Raw genomic sequence first — 18,910 nt, 5'->3', positions numbered from 1 at the left:
AATTAAAATTCTTAGTTTATTTTTTTTTTAAAGATGACACCCAAGTCACATTAGTTCCTAATACATGTGCCTAATACATAATGAAAATACGAATATATTCAGGGCAAGTAATAAGCAAATGACTTCTTTTAACTGAAACTGATTATCCAAAGGATATTTTCAATTCGTGTCAGCGATCAGAGTCATCTGTCTGAAAATTACACAATGGCTTAGGCCAATCTAAATTCTGATTAAAAATTGGTAATTATCATCATCATCATCAAAAACCTAATATCTTAGCCATTTGTTTACATTGGGATGGATGCCAAGATACTGGTATGGTCATGTAGAATCAAAATTATATAAACATTGCTCTAGATTTTTCTGTCTATTTTAAGTATGAAAAACATGAGCACCAGAGAAGTTAAGTGATTTATCCAGGGAGAGCTGGTCAGTCCCAGAGCTGGGTCTAAATCCCAGGTCTTTCTACCATCACTCTTACATCCAGTTATCTATTGCACAATGGGAAGTGACCCACTCACCAGTTTGGTAGCACCAGCCTTGCCATTGTAGGAGTACCTGAGGACCCTGGTCCAGACTGCTTCCTTGCCTGTCAATGGGAAGAAATCCCTGGGCTGTCCACACAAATATCTACTTCTGATGTAGTGGGTGGGAATTTGCGTCTGTATTTGTATGTTGATGTAGCTATGTTTAAATACATGTTTATGGGGTTTTAGTGGAGAAATAACACATCCGATTTATTTGTTACTAACATTCACTGGAATTTGATCTCAGATATGAGAAGTCTCCAGGAGAATTTGTTGTAGGGCTTTCGTGTTACATCTGACCTTCCTGAAACTGGGATGGAAGGACGGCAGTAGAATAATAGAAGGTTTTCAGGTATAAGGTCATAAGCTAGGAAGAGAAAAAAATTAACTGTTTAAGGTATAAAGGCTGCCAGTTTATCCTAGCTGTACATATAATCGGATATATTTTAGAAGTTGGATAGCATCTATATCTTGAATTATTATAAGATTTGGCTTTGCAGAAAGAAGGCAGAGATAAAAGTAAAATAAAACCAGTCCTCAGGGGAGTTAGGAAACATGTGTCCCATGTCACTGCTTCATGCTGCAAAACCACCACTTCACTTACTGAGGGCTTATTATGTGCCAGGTAGGAAACTATGCCCTTTCCACATAGTGTCGCTAATTCTCCCCAAAACTTTGCAAAGTAGGTATTACTGCTCTTGTTTACAAATGATCAGGGATAATTATGTGCATTATCCAAGTTGCTCAAGCTATTAGAAGCAGGACAGAACAGGTTTTTAACTTCCAGTGACTGTGACTCTAAACCCCACACGTTTTCTATTACAACAGTCTGCCTGTCACATAAAGCATATAAAAACAATGTGTGTAACCTCTGATTCCTGGAGATTGCCCATTCCCAAGCCTCTGCCCTGTGTGGTCTAACATCTCAACAGTAACAAAAGCTGACCACTGGTTGAAAGGCCAACTCGCAAAGACTCACATATTGTTCATCTCAAGACAGGAGGCCGGGCTCAAGAAGTCACTTGAAACTTAAGGTCATCATAGAGTGCAACTTTTCAAAGTCACATTATTCACATTCATTAACTATTATAATCAAAACCTTCATTAAGCAGCCTTTGGACATGAGATGGAAAAGATATGCTAAACCAAAAGAAAAATGTAGACAAAGAAAGGCATGAAAGTAAATATAATGTTTAGGAAATATTGATATGTTAGTCTGGCAAGAGTAAAGGATGTGTGAAAGGATGTTTGTTTAACTGAACACAAAAGATCCAGGATGTGGGCTCTCCCACTAAGTGATTGCGAGCACCGGAACAAGCAACTTAACATTTCTGGGCCTCAGTTTTCTCTTTTGTAAAATGAAGAGCTCATCTAGACAAGGGGTCAGCAAACTTTTTCTATGAAGGGTCAAAAAATAAATATTACTTTAGGCTTCTGGGCCACATAGTCAATGTGGCAACTATTCTACTCTGCTGTTACAGTACACAAGCAGCCACAGGCAAAACAGAAAGCATAGCCATGGCTGTGTTCCAGCAAAACCTTATTTACAAAAACAAGTGTCACACTGCATTCGGACCACAGGCCCTAGTTTGCCAAGCCCTGAACTAAACAACAATCTCTAAGATCTCTTGAATCTGAACAAATCTAAGATTCTACACTGCTATAGCAGATCGCTGTAACCAGCGCTGCTATCCGATTGTTATGCACAGGCTGTTTAATAAACAGCCACCCTAATAGGTTGAAGCCTGGGCCGTATCAGGCATAAAAAATATTCTGAACATGCTCTCTACCTTGAATCACATCTTGAACATGGACCTCCCTTTTGGGTTCTTATGATGATTTTCTATGCTTTTGTTTTTAATCACAATCCAGCTTAGATCAGAGTATGGGTAGTTTAGTAGGCCTAACAGAAATTCTGAAAAATGTAAACATTTGTCAACATTAACCGTTTTTGCTAACCTGAACATGGAAATTCAAATGAACAAAATTATTCAAAAGAAAGGAGAAACTGAGGAAGAATACAAAGGAAATCAAGAATTAATAACTCACAAACTAGGTAATTTGATTCCAAAATCTCGCTATGGATATAACTTTTTTTTTTTTTTTTTTTTTGCGGTACGCGGGCCTCTCACGGCTGTGGCCTCTCCCGTTGCGGAGCACAGGCTCCGGACGCGCAGGCTCAGCGGCCATGGCTCACGGACCCAGCTGCTCCGCGGCACACGGGATCCTCCCGGACCGGGGCATGAACCCGTGTCCCCTGCATCGGCAGGCGGACTCTCAACCACTGCGCCACCAGGGAAGCCCTGGATATAACTTTTTATGAACTATTAGGAGTCCCTTTCAAGTCCCCAAAGCACTTGTCTTGCCTTCCTCGACGGTTAGCATTCAGAGCAAACTCCACCTCCATGAGCGCCCCTCCCACGCCCTATCATCGGCTAGTTATCAGCATAATTTTGACACTATTGATGGAAAAAATCCTTTAAGCATTTCTAGAAGTTGTGGTCAAGTTTACCTGTGGCCAATAGTCATGATTACCCAGTGCAGGGAAAACCTGGAGATTTGGAAAGAGACTCTGGACTGTGGTGGTCATATTAGCAATCACATTTATGACCGTGTCTGTTGAGAGTTCACGCACTGGAACATGAGGTGGGCTATCCCTGAAAATGAGACAGAATCATAGAGAACAAAATCAGTTGCTATAAAAAGTCACTAGACTCCCGTGTAATGCCTTGCTGTATTGTCATTGTCAAATTCCACTATAAATCAACAGATGATAAAGAGTTGATAAACTACTCTTCATTTACCTTTGTCCCACAGGGAAGCCTATACAAAAGAAAATTTGTGAAATACAAAAGATAAACTGGAAATCTCAGTCTATTTCACTGCCTGACTGAAGATTTATAAGAGGCAAAAATTTTTAGCAATTAAAAGCACAGATTCCAGGGCCAAAAGTGCCAGGTTTGCCATTTATTAGCTGTGTGCACTTGGGCAAGTTACTTAGATACTCAGTGCCTTCATTTCCTTATCTGTAAAATGGGAATAATAATATCCATTGTGAAGATTAAATGAGTTACAATGTATAAATTAAAACAGTGCCAAGGTCATTACTTCAGGTCCAGGAAATATTAGGCCTCTTCACTCTGTCATGATGGATGGAATTTGTTAATTACACCACCAGAAGATGATGTTTGCAAAATCGCTATCACAGGTTAACTCCCATTGTTGCCTTTTGTTTTTGGATTATTTAATCAAGACCTATTGTCACATTAATAAACACCTCAAGACACTGACACAAATACGCTGTTTATGGATTCATCTCTTAGTTAACATGGACATATTTCTAGAGCCTGTATTCTAAACAAACAAACAGAGAAACAAAACTGGGTCTTTTAAAGTTTTTCTTATCCCTAATAATGTTGATTAATTTGATCTAGTATTTTTTTAAACCCCAAGAATTCTTAAAACGTAATATATATTCTTATGAAATTCGGCATTCTAATGAAGTTTAGGACACTGTAGATACATACTGAGTAACTAAGGGTATTTATATAATCACTCACCCTGTCCATATCATAAAAGATGCTTCCTGTCCTGAATTTTTAATAAAATCAAATGCTGACAGAATGAGGTGATAAGGAGAATCACATAGAACATCTCCAAAAGGGCCAGGATTGGAGGCGCTTGCACCTTTTGAGGAAGCGCACACTTTTGTGTGGTCATCTGTGATGTGGTAAGTAGGGTCTAAGTGTAAGTCAGTCACGTGCCAAAACTGTCCTGGTGATGAGAAAATAAATGCGGTTAAACCTACTTCTCTTTTGGAATTCCCATACCAATATTTACAGTATGACGAGACAGTTGCTCCACCCTGTGATAGAGGAAAGCCTTAGTCATTTAAATATTCATATGCCCTGAAGTTAAATACACTCCCTGTCAGAAATAAGGATTCTAAAGACAATAGGAAGACTTTACTAGAATTTACTATTTACACACATCAGAACTGATGAAGTCCCTCAAAGCATGACTACTTAATAAAGACTACAGGACAAACATAAGTTTGCATAGTGATATATATGGAGACATCCTTCTGGCAAGTCAATAATAATCCCATATTGTATCTTAATAGCATGTCTCCTTCCTTGTAGAATTTAAGGTTTTAGAATTTATTTATTTTCTTGTAGAAAAATGGACAAAAATATGTGTTTTATTAGGGTCACACAGTGAATAGATTGCAGAACTTGTAACTAATAAATCTCACTCCTAATTTCTTGTAAAATCTTGCCTCTCAATATTAATGAAAAAAAGAGTCTTCAGTTTAGCTTTCAGCCCAAAATAGCCAACTGCCAGAGGTTCTTAAAAGCTATTTAACAGAGGAACATCTTCTATCATACACTTGTATAAGATGTTTATAATATTAAGGGAAGCATTTGTTAAAGAAGATGCTTCCACTGGGTTTTCAGGGAGAAGCCCAAGACTCACTTGATAGCACCCCTGATTGGAAATCATCTTGAGAAAGATTCTTTCATTGAAGGAAACACAGGTTAATCATAGTAGTATCTCTCTTTATTAAGTATTTACTATGTGCCAGACATTGTAATAAGCAATTTAAATATACTATGTCATTTCATTCTCAAAACTACTCTCTGAAGTAGGAATCACTGTTCTCATTTTAGAGTTGAGAAATTAATGCTGGATCAGTTAGAAAATTTGCTCTAGTATATACAGCTTAATAAATGGCAGAGACAAAATCTGACCCCTCATTTTGAAGGGCCCTCAAGTTTGCTTATACTTAATTCACATATATCTTCAGTGATTTTGCTGCCTTCTCATATGCGACCAATAAACTGTTTTAATATTGAGACTTTTTCACACTTTGAATTTGGAGCTCACTCTGATTAGGACCAATTTACAATAGGAAACATCAGAAGTGACATAGCAGCAGTACTACACCAGAAGCATGGAGCAAAGTAGAATGCAAACTTTTATCTATACAAATGATAAAAGCTAAGTATGATAAAAGCTAAGTATGCACCTTGGATAAAACCCAAAGCTGGATAATAAAGTAGAAAACTGAAAGCAGTTTACTTAAGGTGGAAAAGGTGTACTATATTTAGGATGTTATTTCTTTGCAAAGTTGTTGTAAATTTATAACACATTTAAGTTCACAGCTAAGAAGTGGTAGACAGAAGATCCAGAACAAAGTAGTCATTAAATAGTCTTTACGGTCAATTACTTGGTATTCAGCCCCCATTTGAAAACATTTGCCAAGAGTTATTTCCTTCCATAATGCAGAAAGTACTGCAACTCTTTTTCCAGCTTGGACATACTTTACCCAGCACATAAAGTGGTTTGGCAGATAGCTCAGAATCATCCTGGTGGCTGCCCTTCCTTGGGGTATAAATATATACTGCATCTCTATTTTACGTAAATATGTACATTATTATTCATAGAATGTTAAGGTATGTAGTCAACTACACACAGAACAGCACAGTGTTATGGTTAAGGATGGGGGCTCTGGAATCAGACCGCCTTACTTCAAATCCAAGCTCTTCTTCCTAATCTAGTTGTATGATCTCGGCCTGTTTCACCTGTAAAATGGGAATAATATTATTGTCTACTGAATGAGGGTTAAGTGACTTAGTAGCAGAAAGAGGCTGGCATCTGGTAAGCTCACCATTAGTTGTATTGTTATTCATTTGTAATGTCAAGCTTGCATCTGAGATTGAATTTCCTCATTTCCAAGTAGTAGCTGAAATGTACTGAGTACTTACTGTAAGTTTAATACTGTTTCTTATGCTTTACGTGTATTGACTGACCATTATTTCCATTTTACAGGTAAGGAACTGCAGCACTCAGAAATTAAGTGCAAGTCACGTATGTCATATGCAGCAGAACCAAGACAGCAATTCAGGAAATCTGACTCCAGAGTCCACACGGCTCTTAACCACTGCACACAGTACCTCTCTGTGCGTGCTCACATTCAAATGTCCTTCCAGAAAACAGAAGTCCTTCCGTCTCACTTGCCTGGTGTAAGATAGATAACAGCTACACCTATAGGGGATACTGTGACAAGTAAGGGACATGAAATTATTAATATATTAAACTTTGTAAAACAAAACTGGAAACACATTAAGGACACATTCCTCTGATGTAACCTATTACCTGGATTTATATATCCCCAGCATCCAGAATACATCTGACCTATAGTAGGTCCTCAACAAACATTCTTTAATTAGGCACAGGCAGATTCAGAATTTCCTCAATATCACATGCTGACTCAGTAATGAAAGCTGAAATGGAACCTGTCTCTCCAGACTTGCAGTCTAGCGCCCTTTCCACTACATTGGATTGCTAGACAGATAAGTGAGGAATAATTATGTAGGTGCACTGAAGGGTGTCTTTAAATAGAAGCCAAGAATGGAGCCCTGACAGGTTCTTAACCTGGGATTTATGAATAATGAACCTCTGGAGGCCTCACGTCCCACCTCTAATGAAATTTATACAAAATACTGTGTGTGTGTGTGTGTGTGTGTGTGTGTGTGTGTGTCCAAGGCCAGAGACCTGGCCTGTGGCAGAGCCCACACTTCAATTGATTCTCTGGTTCGCAGTCCAGTGTTCTTTTCACTACACAACAATTGTTTTCTTGTTCTGCAGATAATCTTTAAAAAGATTCCCACATATGTATATGTGCATGTGTGTGTGTGTTTTGTAAACATATCTGGATAAATGCTCAAAACAATCTTATTTTATCTTTGGGATAATGTATCCCAAAGAAGCTAGTATATCATAATTCAGATGTTTGGACATATGGTTGTTGTTTAAAATAGGTGTTTTTGTTTATTTCTTTATAATGTCAGTTCCTACCAAATACTCCATCAGGTCCTGACTTACTAAATCTAAAAAATTGTGGCAAACACAACCAGGTGAAGTCTCCCTGGGCTATTGTCCTCTGACCACTGGGACTTGACAGTACAGAAAGTTGAGACCGGGAATTGGCGCGCGCGCGCGCGCACACACACACACACACACACACACACACCACGGTGTAAAGAAGTCCTAGCATTTGGGGTGGGAACAGGGGGAGAGAGAAGGTCACATCAAGCAGAAAGCATATGAATTAATATATCCAATGTGAACCTGCTGAATGGACACTTCAGCAGGTCTTTGAACCTTGGTTCCCCCTCTCCCTCTCTCTTCCCCAGGTGTAGCTTCCCTACAGAAACAGGGCGGTGTGAAGTGGAGACTCACTAGACCCCAGAAAGCTGTCATTGAGGCCTTCGGCAATCGGATCCTTAAAACCAAAAGGTGCATTTGCCATGGGTGGGCCTCCTGCATCCTAGGACATTTTATCTCAAAATCCTAGACAGCCACATAATTAAAGAAAAACAGCTTTAATGAAGGCAGAAGCCAGCAGCATGCATAAGTATTTGAGGACAATTTCTTGTTACCACTGACAGTTGGGAAATAAGATTGACAGTTCTTGCTTTCAACTGCCTGACAGCTGAGTCATGAGGACTTGGCTCCTGAACAAACAGGAGGCATTTTTTGCCCAGAGCATTTCCGAAATCATGTGAGAGTCAAGTGATGGAGAAGAGAGGAGGTTTCAGAGCCAAGTACTAAGCTGTTTCAGAGACAGCTATGACCAAACCACAGAACACAACTCCACCCATCCCATTTCGCCCCCTCTAGATAACAAAGCAATTATGTTTTCAGTTGAGTCAGGGAGGTGAGGGTGGGCACCTTGACCTTTAGCACTGAAGGCTCAGGTGGCATCACAAAATCTCTCATCCAACGTTTATCCATTCTGGACCAGTGGTTCTCAGACTCTAGCATCTATCACAATCACGTGGACGATTTGTTAAACAGATCGTTGGGGCTCAATTCTCCGAGAGTTTCGGGTTTGGCAGGTCTGGGATGGGGCTAAAAACTTGCATTTTTAACGCGTTTAAGCGATGCTGGTGCTACTGGTGCCGGACCCCACTTTGAGAACCACTTCTGTACAGGCGCTGGGCTAAGCGTTGGGAATGAATTAACATCGGCCCTGCCGGCGGGGAGCCCAGGGGCGTCCAGGTAAAGTGAAGGCCCCGTGCGTTCTAACGTAGACTAACCAGCGCGGAGCGCCAGGGCCGCAACCGCGCTGGGGTTGGAGGGGTGGGAAGAAAAGACCACCAAATTTGACGCGCAGAACAGAAGAAACTCAGTCCCACTGAAATTTATGCTGCTGAGAAGCTGAAACCCCGCAGCTCCCCCTCTGCTCTGGGCAGATTCGGGGCCTCTGGAAATGCGGGACACCCAGCCCCCAGCTTCTTTTTTCCTTGAGACACCCAGTTTTTCCTTCCTTTCCTCCGGGCACAAAACACACCTGGAGACGCAAAGCGAAAACAACTGCACGGGAGGAGCAGCGGCCCCCACTGTCCGCAGCCAGTCCCGGCCTCCCCCCCGAGCCGAGCTGGCGCTCGTGTCCTTCCGTCGCCCTCGCCCTCCCCGCGCCCCGAAGGGGGAGTCGCAGCCCAGAGCCTTGGCTGGGGCCACTGCTGCCCACACGCACTTTTCTCGGCTTTGCGCAGGCGCTCTGGCCGCCGCTCCCGGGCAGCTCCCAGCAGGATAAGGGTACAGACGACTCACCCACCGCCGGACTGGGACTCGGGCCGCCAGCGGGAGCCAGAGGCAGTCCGAGGCCGGGGCGGCAGTGCCAAGCAGCCAGCAGGCAGCAGACGAGCGCGCCCAGCCGCGCCATCGCGGGTCGCGGCCACGGGCCTGGGAGACCTATTACAGTCCCGGGGCTCCACACGACCGTAGGGTCCGGGGCTGGGGAGGAGGAAGACCTCTGCTGGGGTTGACGCCCAGTGGTCACGTGAGAGGGCAGAGTCCTTAATGAGTAGGTTCGGTTGACTTTCAACAGCTGTCTAGCTATAATCTGGCTTTTCCCGTTGCTGTTTGTGTCTCAACGTCAGTAACTGGCCTGGGAAGGAATGTGCTTGGAGCAACCCCTCGCAGATCATCTTCCCTAAGTGCCACCTGACCCTGAGCGCATGGGACTCTTCTGCAGAAGTGATGCAGAGAACCTCGAAGTGTCTCAACTTGAACTAGGTCAGCAGAGATTTGGGATACAGTGGATCTGAGTGTGGGCCCTCGACCAGCCGTGTCAGCACTACCTGGGAAGAAGGGAAAATTCCCAGGCCGGGCAGGGACCTACTGAGCCACAAACTCTGAGGGTGAAGCCTAGTCGTTTGTGTGTACAAGTCCTCTACGTGACGCTAAAGTGATGGTGATGTTTGAGAACCACTGCTCAGAAAACACTAGGTTTCAGTTTTTTATTCGTTTGGCTTTTTTTCTTTGTTTTTGAAACTGAGAACAATGTCTCAGAACCATATTCTATGCATTCCAGAGATATACAAAAATCATAGAACTGGTTGATTTTACTCTTCAAGGAATTTTTGAAGATACTCAGTCTGACAAAGGAGCCAAGATCCCCAAACTTCATTGGGTTCTGTGGTCCTTCTATTACCATTTATGAGGATGCTGACTTCTTTAAGATAAGGGAACATGTAGTTTAAATTTGTAGGGCGTGGAATTCCTCTGAAGAAGAAAAAACCCTCCAGAATTACTAACCTCATAAAAGATGTTGTAAAGTGTATTTGTTTCCCAACAGAGAAAACCTTATTTTGTATGCTGTGTAATTTAATGGGAAAGTGTCTCATGAAACGGGCTTTGAAATGGGAGTTAGGGTGCCTCTATTTTATGCTTCATATGCTGCCAGGGCTGTTCAAGTTCTGCTTCAGCTTTAGGATGAATCAAAAGCCTTTGGAGGACCGAAGTGCTTTCCTATTGTGGAAGAAATTGTCCTTGGAGTTTCTCAGTCAACAACCTCAAGAGTGTGGAGGAAAATGGAGCAAGATTTAAAAAAAAAAAAAGGAAAATGGATGTGAGAGAACAACTCTAAGGACAGCAATATAACTTGCATGTTTCTAGGACAAGCATTTTGAAAGACAGAAAAAGGATTTTTAAAAATTGTAAAAATAGCAATTCTCACTCTTCTTTTGCCAATTTTCAGTCAGCTTTACTGGAAGTAAATTGGTTGTGAAATAATTCTTCTTAAGTAAGCATAAAATATGGCATACACATTTTGAAACCTAAGAAGTGCTTGCAGTTTTAAAAAGGCAACATATTGAGTTAATGGGTAGAAACACTATCCTCCCTTTGACTCCCTCTGCTTTCTTTTGTTTTCCTTTATACCCTCTCTCTGAGGAGCACAAAGCTAGAGTGCCTTACCATCTCTGGGTGTATACCTCACACCTGGGCACATATTTGTAGGTCCCCATGTTCCAGGTGTAGGTGTAATTTGTTGTGAGCGTGTGTATCTGGGTGAGAGACTGCACCAGTGACAAAGTGGTTCGTGACTAGATTTCACAAGACAACCTTTAGCATAGTCAGTATCTGAGATCTTGGAATTTCAGAGATGTTCTTCCAGGGCCAGTTGGTCAAATTGCCTTTGGGCTTAGTAGTTTTTCCTTTTCAGATGCGTTGAAAAAATTTTAAAGAGGCAAACCAGAAAAGCTAGTACCTTGGCAGGTTACTGTATGAGATAGAATATAGCTTGAAGGAAAATGATTTGTAACTACCTTGTAAACATTTAGGAAGTAAATATCCTTGTTATTTGTCTTCCTAGAAAACTGCATTCGATCTACCGCTGCAACTCTTGAGCTTTTAACCCAGTGTAACTTTGCTTCCCACTAGGCCATCCCAAAACTTTTCCATTTTTCAGACAGTTGTTACGGAAATGAATGCCAGGATGTTATTTGACCTAATTATAATGAGACGAAGCTAAATCCCTATCCTTGCCCTTGTATTTTTAAGAATAGAGAGGCCAGAAGCCGTGCTTCAATCAGAGCATAGGCTGAAATCACCAAGAGAAAGCAGTCTTCCTCCAGAAGCAGAGACGAAGGTTTTCAGAGCTATTGGAGCAAACACCCTCTCTATGTTCTGTTTCATGCTTTTAAAGACAAAGGTAGACTCTGGTTTTAGTAATGGTAACTTGAGCTAGACCATCATATCCTGACATTCAGTAATAATTGTACATTCACGTGTCAAATCCTATAGCTGCACTTTAGATTTTTTCTACTCTTTACTGCAGTAGTTATAAGTAATACAATAGTCAGGTACTAGTATCTTTGTGTTGAACTGTGTAAGTTAAGGGAAGTTTCCTCAAACTTATATCTGTAAGTTAATTGGACTTTGAATTAACTTATAGAAACTTAATGAAAATATTGGGTTGATTAAAAATGAATACTGAATGTTTGTCCTGAAAAATATTTACCCTTTCCCTGCCCCTTGCACCAGCCTTCACAGAGGCTAACGGGAAAGTTTTCCTAAGGAGTAATTCAGGGAAAATAAAATCTTACATTTTTGTTTCAAAAGAAAATTTAGCTGAAATATTAATTTTTGAGAAGAAATAAGCGGGAAGATTGCAAGGTTTGCATTTCTCAGTATTATTCACTAGTCAAGAGAACTTGGACATGTTAATCGAATCTTCAGTTTCCTCATCGGTAAAGTAAAAATAATAATATCTGCCTTACCTGCTTCACATTGTGGGTTTGAAAACATGTACAAAAATTGTCTTATAAACAGTGAAATACGAAATAATATTTGTACTTTACAAATGCAAATCTTAGCCAGTCATAAACAGATATTTACTTTCCTTTGGTCAACTCAGTTCCACCAACCTCGCACACCCCTGCTTCCCCACCACCACACAGACACACTGGCACACACACACACAATGCCCTCTGCACACTCCATTTTATCCGTTTTAGCACTTAAAGACTTTGTTCAGCTCAGTGTCCTTGTCTGGAGATGCATCTTTATAGTGTTAGCACAAGTTCGTGTGCCCAATGCACAATGAGGCCAAACAAACTGAAACGTCAGAGTCTGGAGCAGAGAAAGGTTTATTGCAGGGCCATGCGAGGAGACAGGTGGCTTCTGCCCTAAAAGCCCTGAGCTCCCCGAAGTGTTTGGCCAAACATTTTTAAAAGCCAGGTGAGGGAGGTGGGGTTGCAGGGTATGTGATCAACTCATGCACAATTCTCTGACTGACTGATGGTGAGGTAACAGGGTTGTGTCACAAGCGTTCACATGATCAGTCCTTAGGCTCCAGGAGGCCTGGGGGCTATGTGCTCATGGTCATCAAGTAGTTAACATCTTCCATTTGGTGGGGGGTTTTCACATCTGGAAAACAACTCAGGAAATGTGCATCAAATACTGTTATCTAGGTACTTCAGAGAGGAGCTAAAGCAGAGGATATGGAGGGAGGCCTGTCCCAGGAAGGCCCCATAGGGTCCTACTTGGTTACAATAGTCTCAGATAAAATTCACTCCCTGGTCCTATTTACCTTTCAATAAGAAGCTTGAATTACATGCCATTTTGATTATATGAGATTTTGATTATATTTACTCTTTAATAAGACATTTTCATGTATATCAGCTTGCTTCTTCAGACTGCCTGTTTCTAGTAGCAAGAGGTCATTCGTGCAGTCCAGCCCACCATAACAAAGCTCCTTTGGATCCTGGACATCCCCAATTCTCTACAGAAGTACCAATCCAAATTTTTCCACGTTTCCCTGGGCTTCTGCTTATTTTTTAAATTAGTATTTTAAACAAAGTGCTAACTTCCCCAGCCTGACTTTATGCCATAAAAAAAGGCTATTTAAAACTCTCTAATATATAGTTCCCAGCCAGATTAGTGATATTAACAACAACAACAAATTTCTCATGGGTGTAAGATTTTTATTCCAATTTGATTTGCATTCCATTGGAAATTATAGAATGTATTCCCTTCTTTATTTTAAAAAAAAGTAGTTTACAATTTTAATAGGAATTATAAAATGTGATAAATCTGCAGATCAAAAATGGCTTTGATTGCTTGCAGTAACAAGTCTTTAAAACAAGTTTTGAAGTCATCATTTTCCACCTCCACACCAAGGATAACCTTCTAATTAGTGATCGGCCGTGCTGTAACAGCAGTAGAGCACTGAGACTTGGGTAAACAGAAAGATTGTAGAACTTCTCCAGCCCCAGATCAGGATGTTTTCTATGCCTTCTCATAGTGGCGAATGGCAACCACGTCACCAAAAGTAAGAGTCTGAAAGATTCAAAAGATAACCAAATCTTTTTACACAGGTACATCAGTAGCTGGAAATTTTAAAGATTATCATGTTATGTTATTTTAAAGATTATCATATATATGATTTAAGTATTATACAAAAGAATAATGGCATTTACAAACATTAAATGTTGCGTAAGTCTTCATTTTTTGAAAAGAAACCCTTATATTTATCTCGTGAATGACATGTATACACAGTTCATGTCTCTAAAAGAAATATGAGGCAAAAACTGAGATTATCTAGATTCAGGTCAAAAGAATTCCTTTTGCCTTAAATTATCAGGGTAATTGGAGCAGATTAGCTATCTGCTTTAAAAAGTATATAAAATTTATAGTAGGTTTTCATGATACTTTACAATTCATGACCTAGATAAATTTTGAAGAGTTTTTTGAAAACCCAAATTATTTGGACAAATGGTATTTGCAATGATTTGTTCCACAATCAGCAGGAAAAGGTAAATGTACAAACGTTCTCGTTGCTTTGGCTGTCATGTTGTAGCCTATGTGAACCTTGGTGGTTATGTGGCTATAATGTGCAACATGGGCTCTTGTATCTAATCCAACTTGAAGAATTGCTATAAATCGTCTTTACAAAATTTAGTGTTTTTTAGTGTTCATCATTTTCATGTAGTCCTGTGATTTCCAAGAGTATAGTGTGCCCTTGTCATCCATTACTTTCATTTCCTTGTTTGAACTCAGGCTTGCCTGATCACCGTCATACATGCCAAAGCTGAGCTATCCACTTTTCTGTATTCAGGAAAAAAATAAAGAAAAAATCATAAAGGAGAACTTCAGATTGAATCCTTTATAAATGAATTTTTTTGTTTGTTTGTTTGTTTGATGATGGTGATGGTCACTGCAGGAAAACGTGGGCAAATGTTCATCAACATGAAAGGAAAACTGTCCCTCTGCTCCCCACACCCACTTCCACCCAGGAAATGAAGAATGAATATGTAAGCCCTCTATCTCAACCTAGAACAGCTAGCTGGTAGTCAAGGGAAGGAGAAGAAAACTAATCAATAGTCTTAAATAACAAAACCAAAAGACCCTTCCTGCTATTATCTTAGAAGGAATATGTAAAGCAACCCCCCGCCAAAAAAACCCCACAAATGATGTATTGACTACTTCAATGTCATCAAAATTCCATTTTAGAGAAATTATTTTTAAATTATTTTTTATTTTATAATTTTTACATGACTATCCAGTATTGAATAGACATGTTTTTAAAGCTATCTGATGCATTAAAAAGAAAGACTGGAAGGAAGTAATACCAAAATGGTTCTAAGGGGACATTAAAAAGGATTTTCATATTTTTGTTACACTTTCCTGTTATATTCCAAATTATCTGCACTGAACTTGTGAAACCTTTATAAACTAAAATATAAAATGTTTAAAGCTCTCATTTATTACAGAAGCTATAAGGTAATTTTTCTGAGTTTCAGCAAATGATAATATAATATCATCTCTATATTTTCATGATGATTGGTTTTATATTCAGATTTCATTGGAGGATTAGACATTACGGTAATCCAACAACTGTTCTTTTGACACAGTTTTAGCTAAATCAATGGCAACTTTTTAAAACTACACTTAAGTAGAACTTTTCTCTTTTTCTGTAATTAAAAAAGCAGAGTGGAGGAAACAATTAGCTAAGATATTTTTATTTCTCCTGTTTTACACATGATTAAAGAACCTTGCTAGTGATTTAATGTTGTTTAAGAAGGAAAGACAGGAGAAAAGTAGGGAGGGAGGGACAGGGAAGGAGATGGGAAATGAGGGGGTGAGGGGTGGGCAATGAAGCAGGAAGGGGAAATTGCTCCTACTTACCATGACCATTTTGCCATTCTTAATCTCTCTTACAAAATTTGTCTCTTTGCCATCCCATTTCTGTACATGGACAAGTTTGTCTCCATCCAGGCTAACAACAGACTGAAACCAACAACAAAATGCAGAATATATCGATAGGTACACATCAGATTTCTGATATGGAAGCCAAATGAATTGATTTTTATCTATTTGCATTTATTTATTTATTTTTGACTGCATTGGGTCTTTGTTGCTGAGAGTGGGCTTTCTCTAGTTGCAGCGAGCAGGGGCTAATCTTCGTTGCGGTGCGCGGCCTTCTCATTGCAGTGGCTTCTCTTGTTGCGGAGCACGGGCTCCAGGTGCGGACTTCAGTAGTTGTGGCACACGGGCTCAGTAGTTGTGGCACACGGGCTCAGTAGCTGTGGTACACGGGCTTAGTTGCTCTGTGGCATGTGGGATCTTCCTGTACCAGGGATTGAACCCATGTCCCTTGCATTGGCAGGTGGATTCTTAACCAGTGTGCCACCAGGGAAGTCCCTGAGTTGATTTTTAAAAGAGTGATAATTGAATAAATAGTGATCAACTAATTATCAAAGTAGTACAATTTCCTCTGTTGCTTCCAGAGTCATTATTATAAAATCTCTAGTAATTCATAATTTGATTGAAATGTGTACATCTAAATGCAAAAATTTACCTATTAGAAATAAAAATCCTGAACTAGTGCTTTCTGACTAATCATCCTACTCTTTTAAACAGAGTCTTAGAATGAGGCAAGCTATTGATTGAGTCAACCTGAGGCAAAAGAAAGATTAAACAAAATGCAGTCTTTCAAATGAACACTATTAAATACTTTCTGAAATACAGGTTTAATATAAAATGAGAAAAACACATGGTAAAGAAACAGATTCAGGGCTTCCCTGGTGGCACAGTGGTTGAGAGTCCGCCTGCCGATGCAGGGGACACGGGGTCGTGCCCCGGTCCGGAAGATCCCACATGCCGCGGTGCGGCTGGGCCCGTGAGCCATGGCCGCTGAGCCTGCGTGTCCGGAGCCTGTGCTCCGCAACGGGAGAGGCCACAACGGTGAGAGGCCCGCGTACCGCAAAAAAAAGAAAGAAAGAAAGAAAGAAAGAAACAGATTCAAGATTTGAGCTATAGTAGGTGCCCATTATTCAGAATATAAGCTATGAACACTAGGATGCAAAATTAACTCTTGGTCCTTCTCTCTGAAGTGAAATACTGAGAATATTTTTCACTTCCCATCATCTAGAAAAAAAGAAATATTGGGACTTTCTCTCTTTTATTCTCTCCTTCCCATCCCCACCCTCAGAGAAGGAGCAGCTCCTCACCTTACAGTTTCTGTCATCTGGAGTGGTTTCATCAAACTCTTCTCCCAGATGGAAACTAATCTCCGTGTTCTTGAATGTGCTTTGAGTCCTGATCACCACTTTGTCCCCCTCCTGACTGATGATCACTGTTGGTTTAGTCACATTTCCCACCTGCCTAGTGGCAAAGCCCACACCTAAAATAGCAAAAGGAAGCAGTACAGTTGGCTGCAACTTCCAAAATAGCTCACAAAGCAGGAATCTACCTTCCTATTCTGGAATCTATGTCCTAAAGTGGAAGTTTCATTAGAGTATGTTTAGCCCATCAATTATGCAGGACAACTACTGAGCCGTAATAATAAGCAGATGCTTATTTGGAAGCATAAATAGTAAAAGGATGCTGAAGAAAAAGCGGAAAAGGCGCGGAAGCTTCATGTCCTCCCCAGAATACTAAATGCTCCGTTATTTGGCCCTAGGCAAGAAAGCAGGCAAATGCTACATTTAAATATCCATTCTGTGAGAAACACACAGCCTAGCACCCTGATTACGACAATGTGATCTGTCTTTGTCTCTTGCTAACCTGATGGGTGAAGAAGGAATCTGCAAGTATCTGAAGCTGCAGGTTAAGATGAGAAAGCACATCTTATTTTTACCTACCTAGAGCCTTCATGTACTCGTCAAAATTCTGACTGTCCGTCAACTTCCACGTAGCACAGAAAGCCTCCACCATCCTTACCCTTTTCCCGTTAGCTTCAGAATCAGATAAAAGAGGCAGAGGCAAGGATCTTCGGATCTTAGGGCCACTGCAATTCGGAAGACCCCTTTGCACCTCACAGCAGCTCCTGCCTTCTTATTAAGAAAAGAGGCAGGCAGAAAGCCAAGGATTTGAATTGCAAACACATCCCTCCAGTGTCCCTCTTTCCAGGAGGCTGTTGCAGGGGGAGGAGATGGGAAGGGGGGCATTCAGCGAGGTTCCAATCCTCTTTGTGATTGGCTCAGGCCACTGGGTTAGCGGAGTAGGTCGAGTTCCTCCCAAACCTCACACTGCAGCCCTTCTGCCTGAGAAATCTCTGCAAAGATTCAGTGAGGCTGGAGGCAGGGAGCGTATAATGAGAGAAGGTCTTTCAGGTTCAGCCCGAAAACTTGGCAAAGGCCATTTCAGACTGTGAGGAAAGAAAAAAACGCACAGTAGGACATTCAGATTGATTTCCGTTAATGGCAAAGCTGGTTGCAAATGAGGACCCCGCCTTAACGAAAACCACTGAAACGCCAGACTTTTCAGACAAAAGAGACTGAATAGTGCCTTTTATTTTCTCTCGTATTTATAGGGAGAGCAAAACATGAGCTAGAATTTGCCAGACTCGGGAAAGAGGAGGGGGAGGGGGTGTAAATACCTTCCCTAGATTGTACTGCTAGAAGACCACTCCGGCTGAGTACTAATGGGACACTAATTTTGGCCTCTTCCCAGCACAAACTGAGTGAATTTAAAGATCCCATTTTTCTTTCTAAGGCTATGAGAACGAGACTAAGATGGAAAAGGGACCTAAGGGCGAGCATGGTTAGGATTCACTAATGAGCTACAAAAATAAAGCAGAACACACTCTTTTTCCCACTCTTTCAACAGATTGTAGAATCGAAGTGGAAAAACTGGACAGAAGTTCATTTGGTAAGATTTTAAATGACCTGCACTATAGAACCTTTTGATTTCCTGAGGCCACATCTACATCTGTATACTAGTTGTGAGTTAGCAATGGAGGGGGGGCAAGAATTGGAGCAGAGGTGGGAATCGGAAGACTTTGGCTTCAGTTCGTCCTGGCTTAGGGCATCTCAAGGATGGCAAGCTACCTCCAGGGTTCTAAGTAATAACATATTTAAAGGGGGACTCAGACTCCCCTTTACCCAGAGTTTCTTCCTGCTTTATTAGTGCAGACCGCTGATGAAAAGCAGGTTCCCCCCCTTTCATGGGGACAGATCAGCGGACTCTGACTTGGCAGTCTCTGCTCTTCCCTCTCTCTCTCCTCCCATTTCAATCTCAGCCCACTGCCTTTCAGCTTCTGTCCACATCAAATACAAGAGACAAGGCTCAGAATGCATCTTACT

General features: G+C 40.9%; 2 protein-coding genes across 8 annotated transcripts in view; both read right to left on the bottom strand.

The window, feature by feature from the left end:
• SMPDL3A (sphingomyelin phosphodiesterase acid like 3A) overlaps positions 1-9,376 on the bottom strand; it is a 29,165-nt gene extending 19,789 nt beyond the window's left edge. For 4 of the 7 annotated variants that reach the window (XM_073789539.1, XM_073789537.1, XM_073789538.1 and 1 more), the window contains exons 1-3: positions 9,150-9,376; positions 4,088-4,301; positions 3,040-3,184 (exon numbers count right to left, since the gene is read on the bottom strand). In XM_073789539.1, coding sequence (XP_073645640.1) covers positions 3,040-3,184; positions 4,088-4,301; positions 9,150-9,261 — 471 coding nt within the window. In that variant the 5' untranslated portion in view covers positions 9,262-9,376. Of the gene's footprint in view, positions 1-3,039; positions 3,185-4,087; positions 4,302-9,072 lie in introns of all 7 variants that reach the window. The other 3 variants (XM_019951894.3, XM_019951901.3, XM_019951900.3) reach the window with 3 other exon arrangements.
• Positions 9,377-13,272: 3,896 nt separating this feature from the next.
• FABP7 (fatty acid binding protein 7) lies at positions 13,273-17,828 on the bottom strand. Its single transcript, XM_019951935.3, has 4 exons — positions 17,468-17,828; positions 16,835-17,007; positions 15,510-15,611; positions 13,273-13,661 (listed from the first exon to the last, which is right to left on the bottom strand). The coding sequence occupies exons 1-4, from the start codon at positions 17,538-17,540 to the stop codon at positions 13,611-13,613; spliced, it is 399 nt and encodes a 132-aa protein (XP_019807494.1). The 5' UTR covers positions 17,541-17,828; the 3' UTR covers positions 13,273-13,610.
• Between the last annotated feature and the right edge of the window lie 1,082 nt (positions 17,829-18,910).

Source organism: Tursiops truncatus, chromosome 12 (assembly GCF_011762595.2).
Source record: "Tursiops truncatus isolate mTurTru1 chromosome 12, mTurTru1.mat.Y, whole genome shotgun sequence".
Lineage (NCBI taxonomy): Eukaryota > Metazoa > Chordata > Mammalia > Artiodactyla > Delphinidae > Tursiops > Tursiops truncatus.
This window is presented reverse-complemented; position numbering and strand designations above follow the sequence as displayed.

Bases quoted from the DNA above. Each gene is read 5' to 3' on its own strand.
- FABP7 (XM_019951935.3), bottom strand. From the start codon at position 17,540: ATGGTGGAGGCTTTCTGTGCTACGTGGAAGTTGACGGACAGTCAGAAT. The intron at 17,008-17,467 runs GTAGGTAAAAAT...TTGCTATTTTAG, and splicing joins CGAGTACATGAAGGCTCTAG to GTGTGGGCTTTGCCACTAGG. The intron at 15,612-16,834 runs GTGAGGAGCTGC...TGTTGGTTTCAG, and splicing joins CAGATGACAGAAACTGTAAG to TCTGTTGTTAGCCTGGATGG.